The sequence below is a fragment of the Pongo abelii genome, chromosome 20, assembly GCF_028885655.2.
Source record: "Pongo abelii isolate AG06213 chromosome 20, NHGRI_mPonAbe1-v2.0_pri, whole genome shotgun sequence".
NCBI lineage: Eukaryota > Metazoa > Chordata > Mammalia > Primates > Hominidae > Pongo > Pongo abelii.
This window is the reverse complement of record NC_072005.2, coordinates 59,789,634-59,817,368: the sequence shown is the minus strand read 5'-3', so window position 1 is coordinate 59,817,368 and position 27,735 is coordinate 59,789,634. Positions and strand designations below refer to the sequence as shown.

The 27,735-nt window shown below is 44.7% G+C and overlaps 1 protein-coding gene and 1 pseudogene across 3 annotated transcripts in view; both read right to left on the bottom strand.

The window, feature by feature from the left end:
• Positions 1-22,623, bottom strand: part of ZNF761 (zinc finger protein 761) — a 26,306-nt gene extending 3,683 nt beyond the window's left edge. The window contains exons 1-3 of one of the 3 annotated variants that reach the window (XM_063719629.1): positions 22,559-22,623; positions 7,409-7,496; positions 5,040-5,166 (exon numbers count right to left, since the gene is read on the bottom strand). In XM_063719629.1, coding sequence (XP_063575699.1) covers positions 5,040-5,166; positions 7,409-7,423 — 142 coding nt within the window. In that variant the 5' untranslated portion in view covers positions 7,424-7,496; positions 22,559-22,623. Of the gene's footprint in view, positions 1-5,039; positions 5,167-7,408; positions 7,497-8,371; positions 8,482-9,487; positions 9,583-22,558 lie in introns of those variants that run through there. The other 2 variants (XM_024238088.3, XM_063719628.1) reach the window with 2 other exon arrangements.
• LOC103889645 (tropomyosin alpha-3 chain-like) lies at positions 12,153-27,735 on the bottom strand (annotated as a pseudogene).

Here is a 27,735-nt window from a genome sequence, read left to right as displayed (position 1 = left end):
AAACTTTCCAAACATGACCCTCAAAGATTAAGAACAGAAAAGCATAAGATTCTTTAACAAATAAAGGGCGATTACATGTGCTTCAAATTATTTTTATGGAAGTCTATTTCCAATATCGTGACAAAACACTGACAGGGCACAAACATGTGTAGCCTAAAGTAAGGAATATTTTTCCATTGTGACCCTAAAGTATCTAACAGTTTGTAAAAAACATCACTGTCACATCAATGAAAAGTATATATTCTTCATATTTCCAGCATATTTACTGTATACAAAGAAATGCTAAAGGACCACATGATAAGTAATCCACAACAAGCTCATGTAAGGATAACCAAAATCAATGGAAATTCTGTATTGTGAAACAGTCATAGCACTGAGAAGACAAGAAAAGATTACAAAATTGAGCCAGGTGTGGTGGCCCACATCTAGTCCCAGCTACTCGGGAGGCTGAGGCACAAGAACTGTTTGAACCCAAGGGGCAGAGGTTGCAGTGAGCCAAGATTTCACCACTGTACTTCAGCCTGGGTGACAAAGTGAGATTCCGCCTCAAAAAAAAAAAGTTAATACAATGTTTTTCTGAATAACTGTCATAAAATGACCTATATCCATGCAGAAAAGGCACGTTGTGACATTTTAAAAAAATTTTTTATTTTTATATTTTTGAGATGAAGTTTCACTCTGTTGCAACTGGCTGGAGTTCAATGGCCCGATCTTGGCTCACTGCAACATCCACCTTTTGGGTTGAAGCCATTCTCCTGCCTCAGCCTCCTGAGTACCTGGGATTACAGGCACACACCACCATGCTTGGCTGATTTTTGTATCTTTAGTAGAAATAGGGTTTCAACATGTTGGCCAGGCTAGCCTCATACTTTTGACCTCAATGATCCACCCGCCTCAGCCTCTCAAAGTCCTGGGATGGCAGGCGTGAGCCACAGCATCTGGTGGCACCGTGTGATGTTAACTAGTGGACTGTGTCAGTTATATTGCATACCACATACCGAAAAGCCTTATGTACAATCATAAAAATTAATTAGTAAAATATTGTAATCCATAAAACCAGGAAGCAAAGAATAAGTACATTTATACAACCTGCAAAATTCTAAACAATTCCATTAAGAAAAATGCCAAACTTCTACTTACAACCAGCACACAATATAAGAAATGAAATACATGTTAAGATCACTACCTTTGATTTATGAGGTCAAATAAGTACACAGCATTGTAAGGAATAAGAATTGACTAACGGCCAGGCATGGTCTGTAATCCCAGCACTTTGGGAGGCTGAGGCAGGTGGATCATGAAGTCAGGAGTTCAAGAGTAGCTTGGCCAACATGGTGAAATCCCAACTCTACTAAAAATACAAAAAAATTTGCTGGGCATGGTGGCAGGTGCCTGTAATCTCAGCTACTTGGAAGGCTGAGGCAGGAGAATCATTTGAACACAGGAAGTGGAGGTTGTAGTGAGCCGAGATTGCATCATTGCACCCAGCCTGAGTGACAGGGTGAAACTTCACCTCAAAAAAAAAAAAAAAAAAATTGACTAACAGTGTCAGACGGTGTAATTATGATGTCACAACTACATTTATGGAACAGCCAGGCAATACAGCAATTCTATATACATATATGCCTTGTTGGCCTTAGTTATCTAGTTCACTATGCACAAAATATAAAACATAGAATGTGCACTGGGAAAATTTTTAAACTAAGATCAGAGAAAACATTTTATAAATCAAATTGCACAATAAAAACATAAACAATATGATGCAGGCTCCCTGGTCTGAATGTTCTTATTGGCCAAAAGCCATGTTCAGGGTTCTTATTCTCTAATAGGATGTTCTGCAGATGGGGCCTTTGAGACAATTTGGTCATGGGTGTTGACTACTTGTGAATAGGACTAGTGCTTTCATAAAAAGAGATATTAAAGAGCTCGTTGCCTGTTCCTCTTTCCACCATGTCAGGACATGGCAGGAAGATGGCTGGGCTAAACCATGAAGAATGCTCTCACCAGGAACCAATTTGGCTGGCACCTTGCTCTTGGATTTTCCACTTTCCAAATTCATGAGAAATAAATTTCTGTGTCTGAAGCCTCCCAGTTTAAGCTATTTCTCTTTTTGTTTGTGTTTGAGACTGAGTCACACTCTGTCACCCACACTGGAGTGTAGTGGCATGATTCTCCCACCTCAGCCTGGAGTCTTACTTTGTCACCTGGACTGGACTGTAGTGGGGCAATCTTGGCTCACTACAACCTCCACCTCCCGGGTTATAGTGATTCTCCTGCCTCAGCCTCTCAAGTACTTGGGATAACAGCCATGCACCAGCAAGCCCAGCTAATTTTTGTATTTTTGGTAGAGACAGGGTTTCACCATGTTGGCCAGGCTGGCCTCGAACTCCTGAAATCAGGTGATCTGCCCCTCTCAGCCTCCCAAACTGCTGGGATTACAGGCTTGAGCCACCGTGACTGGCCAATTTCTTGTATTTAGTAGATTTCAGGTTTCACCATGTTGGCCAGACTGGTCTCAAACTCCTGTTTTCAAGTGATTGGCCCACCTTGGCATCCCAAACTGCTGAGATTAGAGGTGTGAGCCACCTCGGATGACCAGTCTAAGCTATTTCTGACAGGACAGTGAAATGACTGAGACAGGAACAGGAGCATCTCATCATCAACATCACCGAAGGCCGAAAAATCTGATTAAACAAAGGAAGTTTAGAGCCTGTACTATAAATCTTGCAATACTTAAAGCCATCTATAGCTATAACATGTTTTAAAAACTTTGAGGCTGGCCAGGCATGGTGGTTCATGCCTGTAATCCCAGCACTTTGGGAGGCTGAGGCAAGAGGATCATGAGGTCAGGAGATTGAGACCATCCTGGTTCACATGGTGAAACCCCATTTCTAAAAAAAAAAAAAAAATTAGCCAGTTGTGGTGGCATGCGCCTGTCGTCCCAGCTACTTGGGAGACTGAAGCAGGAGAATCACTTGAACCTGGGAGGCAGAGGTTGCAGTTAGCTGAGATCACACCACCGCACTCCAGCCTGGGTGGCAGACCGAAACTCCATCTTAAAAAAAAAAAAAAAAAAGAAATGAAAGAAGTCTAAAGAGTAACTCCAACCCACAGACATATATAAAGTTCTCCAGTAAAGGTAAATAAAAAGACAGACAGGCCGGGCACAGTGGTTCACACCTGTAATCCCAGCAGTTTAGGAGGCTGAGGTTGGTAGATCACTTGAGGGCGGGGGTTTGTGACCTGCCTGACCAAAAAGGAGAAAGCCTGTGTCTATTAAAATATAAAATTAGCCAGGCGTGGTGGCACACATCTGTAATCCCAGCTACTCATGACACTGAAGCAGGAGAATTGCTTGAACCCGGGAGTTGGAGGTTGGAGTGACCCGAGATTGTGCCATTGCACTCCAGCATGGGTGACAAGAACAAAACTTCATCTCATCAACAAATAAATAAATAAATGAATAGGCAAATAAAAGGACAGATACAGAAACTGTTTTAAGTGTACCTTTTCTTCATAATTCAACTTTTTTTCCTATTTAAAAGAAAAAAGCATGAAAACACAGTATCCATATATGTTGATGAAAATGCAACATACACAGAAATAATTCTGACATAAATATAGAGTTCTAGTGGAGAAATCGTTTTTGCAGGTTATGGAATTTTTTTTTTTTTTTTTTTTTTTGAGACAGAGTCTTGTGCTGTTACCCAGGCTGGAGTGCAGTGGTGCAATCGGCTCACTGCAACCTCCACCTCTTGGTTTCAAGTGAGTCTCCTGCATTAGACTCTTGAGTAGCAGGATTACAGGCGCTCATCACAGTGTCCGGCTAATTTTTGTATTTTAGTAGAGACAGAGTTTCGCCATGTTAGCCAGGCTGGTTTTGAACTCCTGACCTCAGGTGATCTGCCTGCCTCGGCCTCCCGAAGTGCTGGGATTACAGGCATGAGCCACTGGGTCACAAAAATTGTTTGAGCCTGAGAGGCAGAGCTGGCTGCGGTGAGCCAAGATCGTACCACTGAACTGTAGCCTTGGGGACAGAGTGAGACTCCATCATAAACAAACAAACAAAAAAAGTAAATAAGAAGGGAGTCAAAGGATGTCTACACAAAAAAGCAATTAAACAGAAAAAGTAGTAAATGAGAAATGAAGAACAAAAAAACCTACAAGAAATACAGAGAATATGTAACAAAACTACAACTGTAAGGTCTTCTCCATCAGTAATACTTCAACTGTAAGTATTTAACTCTGCACTCAGAAACCAAAGACTGGCTGAATCAACAGGAACCAATTACATGTTGTCTACAAGAAACTCGTAGACTCATGTTAGCCTTAAGGACACACATATGCAAATATTTTATTTTATTTTATTTATTTATTTTTTTGAGACGGAGTCTCTCTGTCCCCAGGCAGGTGTGCAGTGGTGATCTTGGCTCACTGCAACCTCCAATTCCCAGGTTCATGCAATCCTCCTGCTTCAGCCTCCCGAGTAGCTGGGATTACAGGCCCGTGCCACCACACCCGGCTAATTTTTGTATTTTTAGTAGAGAGGGGGTTTCACCATGTTGGCCAGGCTGGTCTCAATCACCTGACCTCGTGATCCGCCCAGCTTGGCCTCCCAAAGTGCTGGGATTACAGGTGTGAGCCACCACACCTGGCTGCACATATGCAAAAATCTTATAAATAAAAGCCAATAATTAGGTATGGTGGTTGCCGCCTGTAATCCCGGCTACTCGGGAGACTGAGGAGGATCTCTTGAGCTCAGGAGATCAAGATGAATTTCAACAACACAGCAAGACCCTGTCTGGAAAAAAAACAAACTAAAAAATTTGCCCAGCATGGTGGCATGCACCTGTACCAGCTACCAGGGGAGGATGAGGTGGGACAATCACTTGAGCCCAGGAATTCAAGACTGCAGTGAGCCATGATCCCACCATTGCACTCCACCCTGGGTGACAGAGCAAGACACTGTATCTAAAAAAAGAGAAAATACAAAGATACACAAGGGCACATCCCCACTTCTGGAGGGAAGTTATCCTCACCCAGGGAGACCAGGTTCCTATAATTCTCCAGCATCACATCTCTGTATAGAGTCCTCTGAGCAGGGTCCAGGCATTTCCACTCCTCCTGAGAGAATTCTATGGCCACATCCCTGAATGTCAACAGACCCTGAAACGAAAACACATTTTAACCAAATGGTTATGAGAGGAGTTCCTATCTTTACAGAAAATGAGAAGAAAAGAGAGGTGAAAGCATGGATTTAAATGCAGTGAATATTCTAACAAATCTGAGTAAGGGGTTTTTCACCACATTTTGTCTTCCCAGTTGTGTTTTACTAAAAATTGTTTTTTTTGAGGTGGAGTCTCGGTCTGTCACCCAGGCTGGAGTGCAATGGTGCTGTCTGTGCTCACTGCAACCTCCACCTCCCAGGATCAAGCGATTCTCCTGCCTTAGCCTCCTGAGTAGCTGAAATTACAGGTGCATACCACCACGACCAGTTAATTTTTGTATTTTTAGCAGAAATGGGGTTTCACCATATTAGCCAGGTTGGTCTCAAATTCCTGACCTCGTGATCTGCCTGACTTGGCCTCTCAAAGTGCTGGAATTACATGCGTGATCCACCGTGCCCAGCCCAGAAACTTTTATTGACACACCAGGTGACATCCAGTATCTAGATGAGACAGAGTATGGGTGATGTCTTCAGAGATGACAACATTCACAGTGAAAGATTGGAAACTAAAATCTGGCTGGGCACAGTGGCACATGCCTGCTATCCCAGCTATGTGGGAGGCTGACACAGGAGAATTGCTTGATCCCAGGACGCAGAGCTTGCAATGCTCCGAAATCATACCACTGCACTACAGCCTGGGCAACAGAGACTATATCTCAAAAAAAAAAAAAAAAAAAATTAGCCGGGCTTGGTGGCAGGCACCTGTGGTTCCAGCTACTTGGGAGCCTGAGGTAGGAGGATGGCTTGAGCCTGAGGGTGGAAATTGCAGTGAGCTAAGATCACGCCACTGTGCTCCAGCCTTGGCAACACAGTGAGACCCAGTCTCAAAATAAAAGAAAATACATGAAAACTAGATTACTCAAAGTATGAAAATCCATTATATCTCATCCATTGTATCTCATAACAATATCATCTCATAAGTCTCATAACGATGCAGACATACATGTGTACGAGACTTGCTCTGACACCTGGCACAGAACTGACAGTAACGGCACCCCAGTGAGGCTGGAAGGAGGGTGGAGGACATGACAAGGAAAGGAGATGCTTTATGGCAAAAAATCTAAGCTGCAGTTTTGCTTGCAGTTTTACCACAAAACAAATGGATACATCATGTGATGGTTAAATACAAAAACATGTATTTAATAATAATTGATGTGGCTGGACACGGTGCCTTGCACCTGTAATCCCAGCACTCTGGGAGGCTGAGGTGGGCAGATCACCTGAGATCAGCAGTTTGAGACCAGCCTGGCCAACATGGTGATACCCGTCACTAATAAAAATACAACAAAATTAGCTGAGCATGGTGACGCACGCCTATAATCCCAGCTACTTGGGAGGCTGAGGCAGGAGAATCACTTGAACCTGGAAGGTGGAGGTTCCCATGAGCCAAGATCATGCCACTGCACTTCAGCCTGGGTGACAGAGCAAGACTCTGCATATTTAAAATATAATATTATCATAACATAATAATAATAATAAAAATTATAAAAATGTTTAATGAAAACACCTGTTTCACAAACCTCTCCACAGTAACACCACAGTCTCCATGAGCTTAATGTGCTAAGAATGGTTTAATGAATCTCTTGCTATTATTCAGGTTGATTTCATATTCTTAAAATAATGATGGAATAAAACATCTTCTATCTTTCATGTCTGTGTATGAACTTTCCATTCTAATTAGTAAGATTTTTGGAGTCAGAAACACAGTAACTCACTCAAAAAACTAAAAATGTAGTATAAAATCAGGCAGAAAACATTTCTCGATCTTGGTCACCTTTTCCAGAATTTACCGCATACTTTTTGCACATGAATACATGACTTCCATTGGCAGCTTCTCTAATCCTGGTCCACAGAGAGCTGACAGTACATCCAGATGTGGTACCTGAACAATCCCTGCTGCCCAACAGCACTGACACCACGGGACCCTCACCCCATCTCCATCCATGTCTGGGTGTGAGCCCTTCGCAGGACCATGCCCAGTGCAGCCTCTTCCCAAGTTCATGTCACTGGATCACAAGAGATGGAATCTAAGCGAGTTAAGAGGGACTGAAGGAAGGCATGGGTGAGTGTGAGCAAACCTGTCAGGCAGGATGCTTCAGACTCAGAGAAGATTCCCAACTCCAAGGCCCAGCGTTTCTGAAAGGAAGGAGACAGAACAATCCACTGAAAATATCATCTCACCTGAGAAAAAGCCATCCCTGACTCCTTTGCTCTCCTCTTCCTCTTCCGGGTTTCTTCCTCACATACCAAGAGTCTTTAGAAGTCAATCCTGAATGTCAGAAATATGTTGTTTATTGCTCAGAGTCAACACACCCCCTCCCTTAACACAATGAAACATACACAGGATACCTCACCCTGGGAAATATGGTCCCCTCTGCTGCCCACTGCACCAAGGATGATAAACTCCCACAGGAAAACTCGCACTTCTTTCCTAGAGGAGCCCACACACACGCTGCAGCAGTGGGAGCTGGGCTGGAATGAGCTCCCCTTCCTGAGCCAGCCCTGGGTCCCAGACCCAGCCCTGACCAAACCCCATGAAGATGCTGGGTGTGGTGACTCACGCCTGTCATCCCAGCACTCTGGGAGGCTGAGGTGGATAGATCTCTTGAGCTCAGGAGTTTGGTGAAACATGGTGGAACCCCATCTCTACCAAAAATACAAAAACTTAGCCAGGCATGGTTGTGCACATCTGTGTGTCTCTGGTCCAAGCTACTTAGGAGTCTGAAGTGTGAGGATCACTTGGGCTCAGGAGTTCGAGACCAGCCTGGCCAACACGGTGAAACCCTGTCTCTACCAAAAATAAAAAAACTGAGCCAGGCATGATGGCTCATGTCTGTAATACCAGCACTCTGGAAGGCTGAGGAGGGTGGATTGCTTGAGCTCAGAAGTTTGAGACCAGCCTTCCCAACACGGTGAAACCCCATCTGTACTAAAAATACAAAAAGTAACTGGGCTTGGTGGTTGTTTGTAATCCCAGCTACTCAGGAAGTGGAGGCAGGAGAATCGCTTGAACCCAGGTGGTGGCAGTTGCACTGAGCCAAGATCATGCCACTGCATTTCAGTCTGGGGTGACAGTATGAGACTCAAAAATAAAAAAATATAAAAATAAAAATACAATAATTAGCCAGGTGTGGTAGCACATACCTGTAATCTCAGCTACATGGGATGCCGAGGCATAAGAATCACTTGAACCCAGGAAACAGACGTTGCAGTGAGCCAAGATCATGAGACTGCACTCACAGCCTGGGCAATACTCTGTCTCCAAAAAAAAAAAAAAAAAAATTTCTGATGTGATTGATGCAGAGATAGTAAAACCTGAGTAACGTGATAGAGACTGACGGGCAGAGGGAACTTCAGATGGGGGTGGGAGGGCATGGGAGACAGCTCTGAGCCTAGACCTGAAGGAGGAGAAAGGGACAGTGCCGTGATCATTTAGGGACATAGAGTAAGAGCAGGGACAGCAACCTGAGACAGGAAGGGTTTTGATATTTGGGGAAAGAGAAAAGCAAATGTGACTGGGGCAGAGGGAGTCAGGAGATGAGGGCAAGCTCCCAGGAGGCGGCTGGACACTGGCAGGGGCCCTGGACACAGGGCTGTGGAACCACAGTGAGGAGTGGGGCTTTTGTCCTGGGGAACACGGGAAGCCGGTGGAGGGTTCCCTGCCAGGGACTGACATGACTTGCTTTAGATTTCCCTGTGATGTCCTAATACAGAGAAATGCCCTGAAGATGGTCTCTGTATCTGAGTCTACACATCTATTTCTTCCATTCTTTCACATTTAAAAAAAAAATTTTTTTTTATTTTTGGGGTACTGCATCCCATTTAAAATTCTAATTACAACTGGGCACTCCCCTCTGCCAGAAGAAAAGCCACACCCAGACATGCACTCTATTTTGCCAATCATTTCAGGGGACTGGGTCACTCGGGTTGAGCTTTTCTGGTCAAGCCCCTCATCTCCAAGTTGCAGGGAGGCTCACTGGGCTCAGAGCAAGGAAATTTTCACCAAGTTACCCTGAGAAGGTCTGAGATGAGTGAGAAGGTGTGCCTGAATTCTTACATGGGGATCTGGAAGGGCTAATGGGAAGGGCTGGTCTTTATCACCCCATCCTTGAAAATTAGAAAAGCCTCTTTCACATGCTTGGGCTAAAGAAACTTCTTTTGCAAGGTTCTGATGCCACGGATCCCTAACATTTAATTTTTCCTTAGAAGAAAATCACAGTAACATTTATAAAACAGAAGTGTGAACACACAGCTATTGACCTTGAAAACTGTGAAAGAAGGTGAGCTGTAGAACTAACACATAAGCAAATTTTTTCAATCAGGAATACATGGGTGGCCAGGCGCAATGGATCATGCCTATAATCCCAGCTACTCGAGAGGCTGAGGCAGGAGAATCGCTTGAACCCAGGAGGCAGAGGTTGCAGTGAGCCGAGATCACACCATTGCACTCCAGCAAGAGCAACAAGAGCGAAACTCCATCTGAAAAAAAAAAAAAAAAGAAAAAAAAGAATACATGGGTGCTTTTAGAATAGTGTTCCATGTTGGGGAAAAGCTGAGGCAGGGCCTGCTAGACTGACATAATATAAAAAGAGTCTTGGAACATGCCGGGGTCCAGGGCCTAAAACCCCTTGTGGCCTTTGGAACACCAAGCTCTGTGCCAAAGGGTGGAAGGCTGCCCTGCCGAATTACAATCTAAGCCCAAGGCATAAAACCCTGAAGGAGGCCAGCCCCTCCACAGCGGTGGGTATTTCTCATCAGGTGGGATGAGAGACTGAGAAAAGAAATAAGACACAGACAATGTATAGAGAAAGAACAGTAGGCCCAGAGGACCGGTGCTCAGCATACGGAGGACCCACACTGGCGCACTGGTCTCTGAGTTCTCTCAGTATTTATTGATCACTATCTCTACTATCTCAGTGAGGGGGATGTGGCAGGACTATAGGGTAATGATGGGGAGAGGGTCAGCAGGAAAACATGTGAGCAAAGGTCTCTGTGTCATAAATAATTTTAAGGAAAGGTGCTGTGCCTTGATGTGTACGTAGGCCAGATTTATGTTTGACTTTACACAAACATCTCAGTGCAGTAAAGAGCAGTATTGCCACCAGCATGTCTCACCTCCAGCCATAAGGCAGTTTTCTCCTATCTCAGTAAATAGAATGTACAATCAGGTTTTACAGCGAGACATTCCATTCCCAGGATGAGCAGGAGACAGATGCCTTCCTCTTATCTCAGCTGCAAAGAGGGCTATCTCTTTCACTAATCCTTCTCAGCACAGACCCTTTATGGGTGTCAGGCAGGGGGACAGTCAGGTCTTTCCCTTTCCATGAGGCCATATCTCAGGCTGTCTCAGCAGGCAGAAACCTTGGACAATACCCAGGCTTTCTTGGGCAGAGGTCCCTGTGGCCTTCTGCAGTGCATTGTGTTCCTGGGTATTTGAGACTGGAGAATGGCGATGACTTTTACCAAGCATACTGCCTGCAAACACATTTTTAACAACGCACATCCTGCACAGCCCTAAATCCATTAAACCTTGAGCCAACACAGCACATGTTTCTCTGAGCACAGGGTTGGGGCTAGGGTTACAGATTAACAGCATCTCAAGACAGAAGAATTTTTCTTAGTACAGAACAAAATGGAGTTTCCTATGTCTTCTTCTTTCTACATAGGCACAGTAACTGATCTCTCTTTCTTCCCCCCCCACAAACCCCTCACGGCTCAGATGGAATCCAGGGTTCAGGGCATAAAACCCCTTGTGGCCTCTGGAATGTGCCTGGACTTGATAGTTCCTTGTTCTAGCACTCCCAGACTCATAAAATGATTGTATCTTAAACTAGAAGAATATGTTCCCCATGATCTCAAGTAGCAGAACATGTTCCATATAAATGCTAACCCGACACACCTATAGATCATGTGCTTGATGCACTGCTTCCTTTCAAACCCCACATCCTCACCACCTGCTTCTTTGTTTGATCACTAATAGTGTGGGCTTCCAGAGCTCAGGTCTGTTGCAGCCTCCGTACTAGCGTTGGCCCCCTGGACCCACCTTATGCATTCTTGTCTTTTCTCATTCCTTTGACTCCACTGGACTTCATAGCCCCCACAGCCTGGTGTTGGGTCTGGTCACCCCAACAGTTCCATGCCAATCCATCCTATCTTTCAACATCAGTCCAGAATGGACCAGGGGGCCCTGAGGGAAGCATGCACTTAATAGCTCACAGCTCAAGATGTTCACAGATGACATAAGGAAAGAAAATTGAAAAATACATTAACCGGTTAAACTACATTTTGATGTTAAGGGAAAAGGTCATTGATTCTTTACCAAGTACACACTGAAACAATCAAACTTCTGTATTAGGTACCAAAGTTTTCCAATAAATAATAAAGACTAGAAAGCATGCAGACCTTGATCTGAACTGGACACAACTAGTTTAAAACAGAAACTACTTTGAAGTTGTTTTTTAAAAAAATCTAACAAATTCTGGGGTCAACAGGAAAATAACTGGAAAATATACTTGTACAGAAAAAAATGATGTGAGCTGATTATAGGATGTGACAAAGGCATCTTTCAGAAGTGATTATGTATTTTTTTTTTACATCACAACATGCTTTTTAAAGACATTATGCATTGGGCTTACATTCCCTTAAATGTTGTTTCCAAAGGTTCTCAGCCTCTAGCCCAGCTGGAATCTCCAGGAAGAGGCAGAGGCAGTTTGGTGAAAAAGAGGCAGGGAAGGAAGGGGTGGTGAAAAGAGAAAGCAGCCTTCCAGTTAGAGATCAGCCCTGAGGTAAAGGTCAGCTTTGGGCAGGCTGGCCTCAGGTGGAGTCAGGGTCAGAGGGAGGAGCAGAATCAGGGTGGGACTGGGGCATTCTACATCTCATTCAGGTCAAGCAGAGTCTGGTCCAGCATTCTTTGTGTACAGAGGTGTTACTCTTTGGTGCATTTCAGTGGATCTTCCAAGTAAGTCATCAATTGTCTTTTCCAGCTTGGCTACCGATCTCTCAGCAAACTCAGCATGAGTCTCTGCCTCCTTGAGATTATCAGTAAGAATCTTTATCTCTTCCTCACATTTGTCTTCTTTTTGAGAGTACTTTTCTTCAACTGCACTCAGACACTTGAGGTTCTGGTCCATCAGTCTGATCTGCTCATCCATCTCTCAACAATGGGACTCTGCCAGCTCAGCTCATTCCTCTGTGCATTCCATGTCTCCTTCAATGATCACCAACTTACGAGCCACCTCTTCATACTTCTTATCTACCTCTTCTGCAATGTGCTTAGCTTCTTTGAGTTGGATTTCCTGGAGTTCCATCTTCTTCATCTTTTAAGGCCCAGATTTCAATAACCTTTATATCTCTCTCACTCTCATCAGCAGTTTTTCCTGCTTCTTCCAGCTTTTGCAGGGCAGTGGCCAGGTGCTCCGGTGCACAGTCCAGCTCCTCTTCAACCAGCTGGATCCTACCGTTCACGGAGGCCACTTCAGACTCAGCCTGTCCCCGGGCCCAGCTTTCTCCCTCAGCTTCTCACTGGAGGCACTAAGCTCACTCCTCTGCATCATCTGCCTGTTGCTGCAGAACCTGGATCTTGTGCTTCACTGCCTCGATGGTGGTGATCCCAGCCATGGTGCCCACCCAGCTACTGCTCACACTCCGGTTCCTCCTTCCTCTACTCGGCATTGCAGCCTCCTCTCTGTGATTATGAATTAAAAAAGAAATTTTGAAAACTAAGATTTATCTCAGCTGGGCATGGTCATTCATGCCTGTAATCCCAGCACTTTGGGGAGGCCAAGGCGGGTGGATCACCTGAGGTCAGGAGTTCAAGGCAGGCCTGGCCAACATGGTGAAACCCCATTTCTGCTAAAAGTACAAAAATTAGCTGGGTGTGGTGGTGCGGGCCTGTAGTCCCACATACTCAGGAGGTCGAGGCAAAAGAATCACTTGAAACCAGGAGGCGGAGGTTGCAGTGAACCAAGATCATGCCCTACACTCCAGCCTTGGTGATTGCGTGAGATTCTGCCAAAAAAAAAAAAAAACAAAAAAACAAAAAACTAACATTTGTCTCACACTGCAAAAATAAAGAAAGAAAGAAAGAAAGAAAGAAAGAAAGAAAGAAAGAAAGAATTGAAGAAGAAACAGAAATAAAATAAAGTAAATCTATTACACATGAAAACAAAAGCACTTTTGATGTCCCTTTTGTTTTTTATTTTATTTTTTGTTTGCTTGTTTTTGTGAGATGGAGACTTGCTCTGCCACCCAGGCTGCAGTGCAGTGGCAGGATTTTTGCTCACTGCAACCACTACCTCCCAGGTTTAAGTGATTCTCATGCCTCAGCCTCCCCAGTAGCTGTGACTACAGGTGCACAACACCATGCCTGGCTAACTTTTGTATTTTTAGCAGAGACCAGGTTTCACCATGTTGGCCAGGCTGCTCTTGAACTCCTCACCTTAGGTGACCCACTCGCCTCTGTCTCCCAAAGTGCTGGGGTTACTGGCAGGAGCCACCATGTTTTGATGTCCCTTTTAAAAAGTACTATATAGACCAGGTGTGCTGGCTTATCCTTGTAATCCCAGTATTTTGGGAGGCCAAGGCAGGAAGATCCTTTGAGCTCAGGATGTTGAGACCAGCCTGGGAAATGTAGTGAAACACGTTTCTACAAAAAATGTACAAAACTTGCCTGACTTGGTGGCTCATGCTTGTGGTCCCAGCTACTCAGGAAGCTGAGGTAGGAGGATCGCTTGAGCCCAGGAGGTCGAGGCTATGGTTATAAGAGATCACGCTGCACTCCATCCTGGGCGATAGAGCCAGGCCCTGTCTCAAAATATTAATTATTAATTAATTTAATTAAAAGTATTATGTAATAAGAGAAATTGATTTTTTTCCCACTTCACTGCGCCACTTCCTACCCCACCCTGTGAAAAGGGAATAGAGTAATTCACAACTGAGTAAGTCACTGCCATCTGGCTGAATAGGGATTCCAAGTGGAAGCTGACCTCTATGCCAAGATTTATAGAATGTACATGTCTTATAGATAGGAATTTTTAAATTCTCAATCTCATCTGTATAATTTAAAGAAATTTTAAGTTATTAGATTATATACACAGAAGTCACCATGTCACAACTAATCATATCCAGTGAATTCACCCAGTCATCTGAACACAAAGTCCCCGCCCCTTTTATTCTTTTGAGACAGGGTCTCGCTCTGTTGACCAGGCTGGAGTACAGTGGCATGATCTTGGCTGACAGCAGCCTGGACTTCCTGGGCTCAAGTGATCCTCCTGCCTCAGCCTCCAGAATAATTGGGCGCACAGGTGTGCACCATCAGGCCTGGTTCATTTTATTTATTTATTTTTGGCCAAGACGGGGGCTCTCACTATGTTGCCCAGGCTGGTCTCAAACTCCTGTACTCAAGCAATGCCCTTGCCCCAGTCTCTGAAAATGGTGGGATTACAGGAGTGAGCCACAGCACCAAGCCCCTTTTTCAGGTACCAGTGCAACCTCATATGCAAGAAGAACAAAAATCATTATTTCAGTTAGCTAAAGAAATTCCTGGAGTACAGGCTGAGGACAACCCACCTGGGTTAGCTGTAAATCATGCACCAGTAGTAGCAGAATTAAAACCAGAAGCAACTCCTGTTTGGGTTCATCAGTACCCAGTTCCCCAAAAGTCCGTACAGGGCATCTGCAAGCATTTAGAACGGCTCTATAAACATAAGATTTTAGTCCAATGCCAGTCGCCTTAGAACACTCTGCTTTTGCCAGTTCAGAAGCCATTGCCAGGGCCCGGTTCATATGAATACAGGCCAGTGCAATATTTGCATGCTATAAACCAGGCCACAGTAACTGTCCATCCAGTGGTACCCAACCCATATACTTTGATAGCTCTTATTCCAGCAAGTGCTAGCTTACAGTCTTAGACCTAAAGGATGCTTTCTTTTGTTATCTGTCTGGCATCAGTTAGTCAGCCTATCTTTCCATTTCATAAGAGAAAGAAGCATCACAGCTCTCCTGGACCAGATTCCCACAAAGGTTTAAAAACTACTACATCTTTTTTTTTTTTTTGAGTCAGAGTCTTGTTCTGTCGCCCAGGCTAGAGTGCAGTGGCGCGATCTTAGCTCACTGCAACCTCTGCCCCCTCAGTTCAAGCAATTCGCCTGCCTTTGCCTCCTGAGTAGCTGGGATTACAGGTGCCTGCCACCATGCCTGGCTAATTTTTTTATTTTTAGTAGAGACAGGGTTTCACCATCTTGGCCAGTCTGGTCTTGGACTCCTGACCTCATGATCCAGCCATGTGGCCGCCCAAATGTTGGGATTAGAGGCACGAACCACCATGCCCAATTCTCTCCCACAATCTTTAGAGAAACATTGGCCTCAGACCTCATGGCCTATACCCTGCCAAGTAACAACTGTGCCTTGTTGCAGTACATAGACGAGCTTCTTTTGCCCACTCCAACCTGAGAGGAGTGTTATCGGGGAACCCAGGATCTCCTCCATCTCCTACAGAAAGCAAGTTACAAAATATCAAAAAAGAAAGCCCAAATGTTCCATGAAGAGATTACACATCTAGGTGTCATAGTGAGCCACGAGGAATGCTGGTTTGGCTATGAGAGGAAGCAAGCCATTTGTGCACTTCCAACCCCGACTACCCGATGACAAATAGGAATTTTTAGAGGCAGCGACATTCTGCCACATCTGGATTCCAAGTTTTTCACTGATGGCTAAGCCATTATATGACACCACAAAAGGAGGAGAAAAGGAGCCCCTCTTTTGAAAAACTAACCAAGAAATAGCCTTCAAACAGATCAAGGAAGATTTAACCCAGGCCCCAGCCTTAAGACTATGAGACATAACTAAGTCTTTCTTTCTATATGTTCATGAACAAAAAAGAATGACTATAGGGGCTCTGACACAACTTATAGGACCATGGCATCACCCAGTGGCATATTTATCCAAACAACTAGACTCCGTGGTGTTAAGATGGCCTCTTTGCCTTAAGGCATCAGCCGCCACCGTCTTGTTAACACAAGAAGCCAGCAAATTAACTGTAGGACAGCAACTAACCGTCCGGGTGCCACGTTCGGTCGTAATTTTGATGGATCAAAGAAGGCACCATTAGTTATCAAACCTGAGGATGACTCGGTACCAAGGGCTTCTATGTGAAAACCCTTAGACAACTTTAGAACAACAAACACCCTAACCCGGCTATTCTGCTCTCAGTCGAACAGGGAGCTCCTCTCCACAACTGTGTCGAAACAGTAGATGAAGTATTCCCCAGTGAGAAAGATCTTACAGAGGGAGCCCTCAGAGACCCAGATGTCAAGTACTTCACAGGTGGAAGTAGTTCTGTGCTAGAAGTGGTTCGACATGCCAGGTATGCAGTGGTAACATTAGACTCAGTAGTAGAGGCTCAGCCTCTGCCTACCGGAACATCAGCTCAAAAGGCAGAATTAATAGCCCTGACAAGAGCACTGTTGCTAGCAAAGAGAAAAAAGTGAATATTTACACTAATTCTAGGTATGCTTTTACTACATTGCATGTATATGGAACTATATATAAAGAGAGAGGATTTTTAACAGCTAGAGGCAAGAAATAAAGTACAAAGAAGAGATTCTACAGCACTTAGAGGCTGTATAGGTTCCAGAAAAAGTAGCTATAATGCACTGCAGAGGCCACCAAAAGGCAAGGATGCCAGAAGCCAAAGGAAACAGAAGGGCAGACAGGGAGGCAAAGCAGGCAGCAATGATCACGCTGCATTTTAAAGAGGAAGCCTTAGCTATGCTTCTCCTCCCAGAACCTCCTCTCCAAGAGGACCCAAGTTATACTCCAAATCAAAGAGCCTGGTGTGCCAAGAAGAGGTAAAATATATTAAAAGAAAGTAAAAGAAGTTCTTGTATAGGAGACTAGCCATTCCAAAGATGTTAGCTCCTAAGTTTGTGAAGCAAATCCATCAAGAAACTCATATAAGAAAAACAGCATTAGAAACGTTATGTAGTGCCATTTTTTCTTTTCTTTTTTTTTTTTTTTGAGATGGAGTCTTGCTCTGTCACCCAGGTTGGAGTGCAGTGGTGTGATCTCGGCTCACTGCAACCTCTGCTTCCTGGGTTCAAGCATTTCTTCTGCCTCAGCCTCCCTAGTAGCTGGGATTACAGGTGCCCACCAACACGACTGGCTATTTTTTTTGTATTTTTAGTAGAGATGGGTTGTCACCATGTTGGTCAGACTGGTCTTGAAATCTGGACCTCATAATCTGCCTGCTTTGGCCTCTCAAAGTGCTGGGATTACAGGCATGAGCCACTGCGCTGGGTCACAAAAGTGCCATTTCTATGTGCCATGGCTCTCTGCTGTCACTCAAGATGTTTGTGAACAATGATTAACCTGTGCTCAGAATAACCCATGACAGGGGCCCACTCAGCCCCAAGAATTCAAGAAGTAGGAGCCCTGCCTTGTGAAAACTTGCTTATAAACTTTACTGAACTGCCCCATGCCAGAGGCTATGGGTATATGCTAGTGCTTATTTGCACCTTTTCAAGATAAATTAAGGCTTTCCCCACCAGGGGAAAAGTGCAAGAAGTGACTAAAGTACTGATAAAAGACATTATCCCCAGGTTTGGACTGGCTCTACCTTTAGAGTCAGATAACAGGCCGGCATCTGTAGCTGAAATAGTGTAAGATTTTACAAGACTGCTAAAAATAAAGTAGAAGTTACACACAGACTATCAGCCACAAAGTTCAAGGAAAGTAAAACGCATGAACTGGACACTCAAGCAGCTACTGAAGAAATACTGCCAAGAAACTCCTCTGAGATAAAATCAGATCTTTCGTATGATCCTCCTCCAAGTCAGGTGCACCCCCACCAAACAAACCAGGTATTCACTTTATTAGAGTTTGTTCAGTCGGCCTGCCCTAATCATAAGTCAAATTAAAAGTGATCTCCAAGAACTAGAGGAATTAACTTAAAAAGCAAATGCAGGCTTTAAGAATAGCCATGCAAGAAGTCCATAACTGAATACAAGAAAGAATGCCTATAAGTCTGACAGATCAAGTACACCCCTTTAAACCTGGAGACTCTGTTTAGGTTAAAAATAGAATCCAACTTCTCTAGGACCCATATAGGATGGGCCTTATACTGTAATCTTGTCTACTCCCACTGCTGTTAACCTTGCAGGAATTGTGCCTTAGATCCACCACAGTCAGCTGAAACCAGCAGTTCGGGACAAGTGGACCAGCCAGCAAGACTCAGATCATCCAACTCAGCTGATCCTGAGATGACACCGAGCTGCTGCTGAGGACGACAGCCCTGCGCTGGTCACTCTGGAGGGTGACCAGTCTATGCACAGCTGAAGCTGGAGGGGACGACAAGCCCTGCTCTAGTCACACACCGGAAGCTGACTAGTCTATGCATGGCTGAAGCTTGAGGACTAGTTAAGCAAGTAAATGTGGTTAGAAATCTTAAGACTGGTAGTTTTCCTTGTAATACTAACTGTTTTATTATTGTTCTGTTGTTGTGCTCAACCTCCTCCACCAGGCAAGGCCCTCTTCTGTCCTTGCTGGATATGAATATGCTGTACATTGTTTTGCTGTTGTTACCCCCCTTCACCATGATAGAAGAAGCACCTATAGAAACGCGTCCCCACTGTACACGTACTACCTGGTCAGGGAACAGGATAACTAAGACTCTATTGCACCATACTTATGAGTGTACAAGGACTCGCTTAAGAACTTGTACTTATAAAGGCCAGGCACAGTCACTCATGCCTGTAATTCCAGCCCTTTTGGAGGTCACGATGGTTGGATCATCTGAGGTCGGGAGTTCGAGACCAGCCTCACCAACATGGAGAACCCCATATTGAATAAAAATACAAAATTGAACAGGCATGGTGGTGCATGCCTGTAATCATAGCCTTTCAGGAGGCTGAGGCAGGAGAATCAGTTGAACCCAGGAGGTAGAGGTTGTGGTGGGCCGTGATCATGCCATTGCACTCCAGACTGGGCAACAAGAGCGAAATTCCATCTCAAAAAGAAAAAAAAAAGGACTTGTATTTATAACCAGACCACCTACTCAGTTACTCAATTTGTGACCAGGAAATATGTGACCTTATGTATGTTATAACCACAAGATTTCACCTGGTGAATAGTTTAAATTTGTGCAAGGCCAAAAGAAAGTCTCCTCTTAAACCAAACCAAGGTCCCCCCCTTTTACTGATGGCCTATTTCTCTGTATTTTGATGCTTGTCCAACTTGTAATCCCATAAATTCCACAATTCTAAAGCCAGACTTACCCATGTGGAGTGCAGGTTACCCCATACATGTCTCCACACACACCTACCCAGCAACCTACCTATATGTTATCAAAAAAGGAACTCGGACCAGCAACAATTCCGAGTCTTTAAATCATTCCATAAGCATGTAGATTAGAAGTTACCAGAGCATCATCCTTTAGCTAAAAACCTGTTTGCTCGGTTAGCTGAAAACATTGATTGCTAGCAGCTTAAGCATTTCCTCATGTTGTTTGTAGAAGGACTAACATAGGAGACCAATGGCCATAAGAAGCAAAAGAGTTAATGCCACAAGATAATTTAACTCTAACTGACTCTTCCCCCAAATTGATGCCCACAAGTTCAAGTGCCTAGCTCTTAAAAACTTCTATTATCAGGAGATACTGGGTTGCTCGCTAAGGAACAGCTTTTACAGACTCACTAGAAGAATTAACTTGGTTAAGACAGCAATATTATAATAAAACACTAAAGAAAACTTTGTGGCAAGGCAAAGATGACTCCAGATCACCTCATCCAAATCCATTCTCCTGTTTCTCTTCTCTAAACCACACCTAGTATCAGCTTGAAGCTCCAAATACCTGGCAAGTACCCTCTGGTCTCTATTAGATCTGTGTGCCACAGGCCTACCGACAGTTGCCAGGAAAGCAGACAAGGGCTAGTGTACTTGAAACAATTAGACCATGTTTCTTCTTACTCCCACTGCAACAGGGAGAAACTTGAAGGTACCCTGTCTACAATAAAATTAAAGAAAAAAACAAAAGAGATATAGACATAAGGAAATACATAAAAATAGAAGATTAGAAAGACACAGATTGGCCCCCTGAAAGACTAATTCGGTACTCTAGGCCAGCTACCTGGGCACAAGATAAGTCATGAAGGTACCGCACCCCAATTTACACACTTAACCGCATCATCAACTTGCAGGCAGTACTTGAAATCATCACTAATGAAACAGCAAATGCATTAGACTTACTGGCCCAGCAAGCCACAAAAACGAGAAATGCCATCTACCAAAATAGATTAGCTTTAGACACCTCCTAGCCCAGGAAGCAGGCGTATGTAGAAAGTGTAATCTAACTAATTGCTGCCTAGAAATTGATGACAATAGGAAGGCTATTAAAGAAATAACTGTAAGAATGAAAAAATTAGCCCATGTTCCAGTCCAGACTTAGACAAAATAGACTCCTGAGTCCGTCTTTAGAGGCTGGTTTTCCTCCTTCAGTAGATTCAAAACCTTAGTAGGAATAGTTCTAGCCATACTAAGAATTGGTTTAATACTCCCTTGCCTCTTACCTTTCCTTGTTAAGAACGTTCAATCAACTATAGAAGCAATTGTGACCAGGCAGACTAGCACTCAGCTAATAGCTCTGTATAAATATCAGCCTGTGCCTAAAGAAGAAAACCTGCTCTTTCATGAAGAATCCAGTAATAGTGATGCTTTCTAGTAAAATCTTGTTTATAAAAGGCATCTAAGGGAGGAAACTGAGGCAGAAAATTAAAAAACAAATATGCATTCATTCACTCCAAGAAAAGTAATGGGCAAGGCAAGGGTTAAAAAGGAAAGAAGAACAAGTCTTCCTCTGCCTAGCAAGCTCACTTAGAGAACAGCTATAAGATAACGCTGTTTGCGAAGTCGAAGCCAAAGAAATGGGCTCCAGACAGCCCCCCACCTTCCCAGAACAAGAGTGAAGAATAAAAAAAAAAAAAAGGACAAATGTGTGTATTTAGCTGTTCTTGTTTTTCTTTCAACTCAGCTACGAGGCCACCAGCTATGGAAGGACACAAGTTATGCTATGCTATAGATTATGTGACCTATCATTATATGATTAACTGCTTTGATTCTGCTTCTGAAAGCAAAAAACCCCACTCCGTCTTTGTTGAAATGCTCAGCTTTTTAGATGTAAATCCACTTAGCCGGTGTGTATCTTAAATAAACATCCTTCTGTCTCCCCCATATCAGTCTGTCTAGTCCTCAGTTTCCCGGAACACCATCTCTGCACCTCCTCAGCTCTCCCTGTTAAATTCTCTCTTCCCTGTTATACCCCCCTGGCCCCACGCTCTAGCACCCCAGATCCCCAGGTGTCCTCCCTGCTGTGGTTCTCCCTCTGTTCTCCTTGCCACCAGCATCACTCTGCTCTGTCTGCCCTGGCTCCAAATGCCTCCTCCTCTCCCTCACCCAGATGAGCCTCCCTCTTTGCTGGCCCTCTCCCTACCTTGCTGTCCTTCACCTCTCTGTACATCCAGTTTTTCTCTACATTTCTCTAGTTGTTTTTCTCCTCCTGCTTTCTTATCGTTTTCTTTTCACTTTTGCTCTCTCTTGGCAAATCCCTCACCCATCCTCTACTTTGTCATCTGTTATGGGTCTTTCTCATTCTTCTTTTCTGTCTCAGGTTTTCTACTGCTCTCTGTCCATCTCCTGATCCCTTTGGCCCAAACAGTCACAGGAAGGTTTGGAGTAAGACACCTGCATCCCGGGGGAGCGCATTTTCCAGGGGCTGGAGCTGGGCAGGCAAGAACACCCCATGTCACAGGAGAGGCCCCAGGCACCTCCCCAACACGGGCTCAGGGGAAGCGGTGACTGTGGGGGCAAAACTTGTGGAGCAGCAGGGCCCGGCACAAGGAGGGAGGTGAAGGGGCGACAGCACCTTAAGGCAAGGGTGGGGTCTGCAGGATCCCAGTACCAGGCAGAGGACGCGGCCTTTCCGGGACTGGGGCAGTGGCGCTGCGCTCCAGGGGCCAACAAAGGCGAGAATCCACCTCTCGAGTGAGGACTTTAAAAAGCGCGGGGCGGGAGGAGTCAGAAAAAGGTTTAGAGCAGGAAAACTACAGGTTAGAAAGTGTATACATTGCCCTATAGCAGAAACACCCGGGACGGGTTCAGCCTCAGGGCGACCTTAAACACAAAAGGAAGCGACCCACGGCCTCTCACGGGGTCGTCTCAATTTGCTCTGGGTGAAGGAAGATGGCTGAGAATTTCCAGGTTTGTGGGGATCCCAAGTCCCAGGTACAGAAGCGCCAGGAACCTGGGAAGAGCAGACTTAATACAAGACAGGGCGAAACTCACGCGCCGCGGTGGCACCATCGCTCCACGCTGTCCGCTTCCTGGTCTGCGCGAAACTGCGCGCGCAGGACAGAAGCCAGGCCTGGGCGGGACCCGTAAGGAGGTGGGCGGGGCCTGGACGAGATAGGGGCGGGGCGCGAGGCGGAGCGACCTTGCCCTTTAGAGCTGGCAGAGGGCGGGGCCGGGGCGTGACCTGTGCTCCTCTCAGCCTCTCTCCTAGCACGTCTGTTTCCGGGTTGTGAAGGCGAGACCGGCCAGGAAGGCTGAGGCGTGACTCAAAAGCCCTGGAATTGTCTGGAACGGGATGCAAACTAGAATGTCAAATGCAAGGCCCTGTCTGGGCGGAACGTACGATTTCATGCTGACGGCCCACAGAACAGAACAGAAATCCTCTCCCTTTCTAGTCTCCATTCACTCAGGAGGGAGAGTCCACCCTGTGCTCAGCTGCAGAGACTTCCCCAGGGCCTCCGCCTGGGGTGCGGGAGGGAGTGCTCAGGCCAGCCAGGGACGACCTGCTGGATAAACACAGCAGGGATTCGGGCACGGGGGCGGGAGCCTGAGGTCCCAGCTACTCAGGAAGCAGCGGCGGGAGGATCGCTGAGCCTGGGGGTCCAGGCCAGCCTGGGCGACAAAGTAACACCTCCTCCCCCAGGGCTCCCTTCCTCGTCTGTCTCTCTTTTTTCCTCCATTTTCTTTTGACGTTAAAATAAAATTTTGATTGTGTGAGATAGGGATACAACATTATTCTTTTCCATGAGAATATCCAGTTAGTTGTCCCAGCACATTCGTAGAAGAGATCTATTACTTTCTGTTATTTATTTACTTATTTCTTTTCTTTTGTTTTGAGACAGAGTATTTCTCTGTCATCCAGGCTGGAGTGCAGTGGCGGGAACTGGGCTCACTGCAGCCTCTGCCTCCTGGGTTCAAGCAATTCCCCTGCCTCAGCCTCTGGAGTACCTGCCACTACAGGCGCGTGCCACCATGCCCGGCTAATTTTTGTATTTTTGTAGGTGGGTTCCCCATGTTGGCCAGCTGGTCTCAAACTCCTGACTTCAAGTGATCCACCTGCCTCGGCTTCCCAAAGTGCTGGGATTACAGGCGTGAGCCACTGTGCCTGGCCCCCCAAAAATACTTTTTACTTCACTGTCTAATTGTTGAGAAAATATAATTGAAAACAAACAAAAAGTCTTCCTCCAAATGAGAAATCATCTCCACGACGATAGTAGAGAAAGAAATTAAAACCATTTCATTAATAAATAAGCCTTAGACCAGATTGTGATGCAAAATACAGACAAACAGCTAAGAGGTTGAAAAAAGAGAAAGAAACTTTACTGTTCTATATAACCCATTAAGTACATGTTTTCAAGATAAACGCCAATCAGTCCTCAGAGAAGAGGACTTGACAACACCCTTGGTCACACACAGTTCATCCTGGCTCTACTTGGTAATGGAGGTGACCATCTGTGTCAGCTAATTAGCTTCATTCTGAGGGACGGGGAGTAACACTAACCCATGTCTTTTTGACAAGTGTGAGTTTTACAACATGGCGACAGGTGCCCTCTCTGGTGAGGCTCCTACAATCCGACAGAAACTGATATCAGCAGTAAATAATAAAATTTAGAATATATGATTAAGTATAGAGTTTATTTGAACACAAAGCATGAGGATAGCCACCTGGAAACATCAACTCCAAATGAATGGGATCAGCGTTCCCTTAGGTTTCACACACACAGAAAGACAGAGAAGCTTTAGAAGAATCACCATATTTTCCATTCAAGACCAGTTAGTTCATAGGGTGCAGCAAGTTGATTGGTTATGGATTGATATACTTCAAGGAAGGTTACTTTATCACTTGATATAAAGGGACAATGATCCCAGGAGGTCTTATCTCTGGGGCTGCTTAGTCTTTTTAATTATTTACAGAAAAACTCTCTCTCTTTTTTTTTTTTTGGACGGAGTCTTGCTCTCTCACTCAGGCTGGAGTGCAGAAGCATGATGTCAGCTCACTGTAACCTACACCTCTCAGATTCAAGCAGTTCTCCTGCCTCAGCCTCCCAAGTAGCTGGGATTACAGGCATCCACCAACACAGCCGGCTAATATTTGCATTTTTAGTTGAGACAGGGTTTCACCATGTTAGCCAGGCTGGTCTCGAACTCTTGACCTCAGGTGATCTGCTCACCTCAGCCTCCCAAAATGCTGGAATTACAGGTGTGAGCCACTGTGCCCGGCCTATAAGTGGCTTCTTTACAGTGAATGCTATGCAAAACTTCTCATCAGTCATCATCATATTCAATAGCATTGCTTTTATCAATATCACGGAAACCATTATTCTCATTTGGAACAGTCTGCCGTCAACCTTCACAAATGCATATGGAAGCCCTCGTGCTGGACTTGTCCTCACCCTAGAATCACCTGGGGGCAGGGTAGTTAATTGAAACAGCATGGATGTTTCCCCCAAGACCAATAGACAGACACTATGGGGAGGGCACAGGTGACGGTAGTAATTGAATATGACCATTTGATCCTAACTGGAAGCCTGGGCTGGGAGCCTCTTAGCTAAGCACTGACTCTCAAGCTTTAAGGTGAATATAAGTCGTCTGGCACTCCACAACTCACTGTAATAACGTTTGATTCTGCAGGTTTGAGGTAGCGTTTATAAATTGGCATCTTTAACAAGTTCCCTGTTAATGCCAGTGTTGCTCCCTTTGGACCCATTGTCAGAAGCACTGAGCTACAGAAGGCATGCCCACCACACCAGAGCCCCTTACACCCAAATATCTGGTCTCAGCACAGATATTGTTGGTTCCCAGGGGAGACCATAAGTCACAGTCTTGAAAAGTCAGCTTCTTTTCTTTTTCTTTCTTTTTTTCAGATGGAGTCCCACTCTGTCGCCCAAAGTGCTGGGATTACAGCCTTGAACCACCGCTGCTGGCCTGATAGGAGGGGTTTAAAAGGAGCTTCTAAAGAGGTCAGTGCTCTACACTGAATGAAGGATGGAGGGTGATGGTAATGGCTCCACATTAAAATAACACAAATGCTGCTGTCTTACTGAAGTTTGGTACTTTCTGTGGGATAGATAATTTTCACTTTGTTCTGTTGGCTTTGGTAAATTTCAGAAGTCTAAAATGATTGATTTTAGTGGCTTTGCTAGTGTTTTCATCATTTTGCAGAGGAGACTTGGTTTCTTGTGGTTTGCATTCATCAGTGTCAGAAGCTGATCTCTCTATTCAGTCTTGCAGTTTTAAGTAATGCATTGAACAGTCACATAACAGAACGCTGAGCAGGAGAATTAAATTTCTAGTGTAACCAGAATGGCAGGCACTAAATGAATTATTTTACAATAAGCCTGGGTCCTTTTTATTACCTGTTCAAAGGAGAAGTTTGGAGTCTATAAACTTGTAATAAATGTGGCCTGTAAGAACTACAAATACTGGAAAGCTTCTCTGAGGATGTAATTTCTAATTTGATGAATAAAACATTCTCTTTAATTAACTTGGCAAGGAGAAGGCTTCAATAAAAAGAAAAGCAACTATGCCTGGGGCAGAGCTGGAGTGGAAATAAGATGGCGGACATTGGACGTCATTGAAGACCTGGTGATGTGGTTTTAGTCCATGTGTCAAGAACAAAAAGCAATTTAAAATATATTAGTTAGGGCCAGGTGCAGCGGCTCATGCCTATAATCCCAGCACTTTGGGAGACCAAGGCAGGTGGATCATATGAGGTCAGGAGTTCAAGACCAGCCTGACCCATATGGTGAAACCACATCTGTAATAAAAATACAAAAAAAATTAGCCAGTGGTGGTGGCATGTGCATGTAATCCCAGCTACCTGGGAGGCTGAGGCAGGAGAATCACTTGAACCTGGGAGGCAGAGGTTGCAGTGAGCTGAGATCATGCCACTGCACTCTAGCCTAGGTGACAGGGCAGGACTCCATCTCAAAAAAAAAAAAAAAGAGTAAAAATATATTAGTTATTGGGGAATATCAGCATATATAAATGTGTCTTCAGGTAAAAGTGACAATAACCTGGATACAGACACATGGAAATAGGAAATTTTTTCAGGTGTTCAAGAGGGAGCTGTGAAATGTAACTTAGTGATATTGGGACATGATAATGGGAGAAAATATTTCAAACCATATATACCATACCTGTGATAAGGAGTTTATATCCAAAATATGTAAGGAACACCCACAACTCAAAAGCAAATATTGTAATAGTAATAACCCTATTAAAAAAGAGCAAAGGGGCTGGGTGTGGTGGCTCACGCCTGTAATCCCAACAATTTGGGAGGCCGAGCAAAGTGGATCACCTGAGATCAGGAGGTCAAGACCAGCCTGGCCAACATGGTGAAACCTCATCTCTACTAAAATACAAAAATTAGCCAGGTGTGGGGGCTAATCATGCCTCCCCAGGAGGCGGAGGTTGCAGGGAGCTGAAATTGTGGCATTGTACTCCGGCCTGGGCAACAGAGGGAGAATCCAACTCAAAAAACAAAACAAAACAAAACAAAAAGTAAAGGGCCTGAATAGACTAATCATCTGGAAAATGCGAATCAAAATCACAGTGAGGTATCACTTCACATGTCTTAGGATTGCTATTATTAAAAAGACAAAAGGTAACAAGTGGTGAGGATGTGGAGGAAAAAAAAAATACCCCTGTACACTGTTGTTGGGACAGTCAATTGGCAGAGCAATTATCTTTTTAAAAAATTATAAAAAACATGGAGTTGCCTTACAAGTTATAATTTAATTTTACTCAAAACAATATGAGAATTAAAATTCTTTTTAATTTTAAAAATCAAAATGACCAAACAATCCAGCAATCCTACCTCTGAGTATGCATCTGAAGGAAGTGGGTATTTCCAAGAGCTATCTGCACTCCCACACTTGCTGCAGTGTTACTCGCATTAGCCAAGGCACGTCAGCCGTATGAGGGTCCTTCATGATGCACGGATAAACACACTGTGAGACAGATAGACAGATTTCTCAGCGGCTGAGAGGGTTTTAGAGATCCTGACACCCGGAGAGGAACTGGGGACAGAAGAGGATGCAGCTTTTCATGACCAAAGCTGAGGAAGTCTGGAAGAGGAGAGGCCAGTGGGGCTCACCTGCAGGAGCCTGCTGAGACTCCGGAGCATGGTCCCTGGGAACGATTCTGATGTTTCTCAACCACGTGCTTCC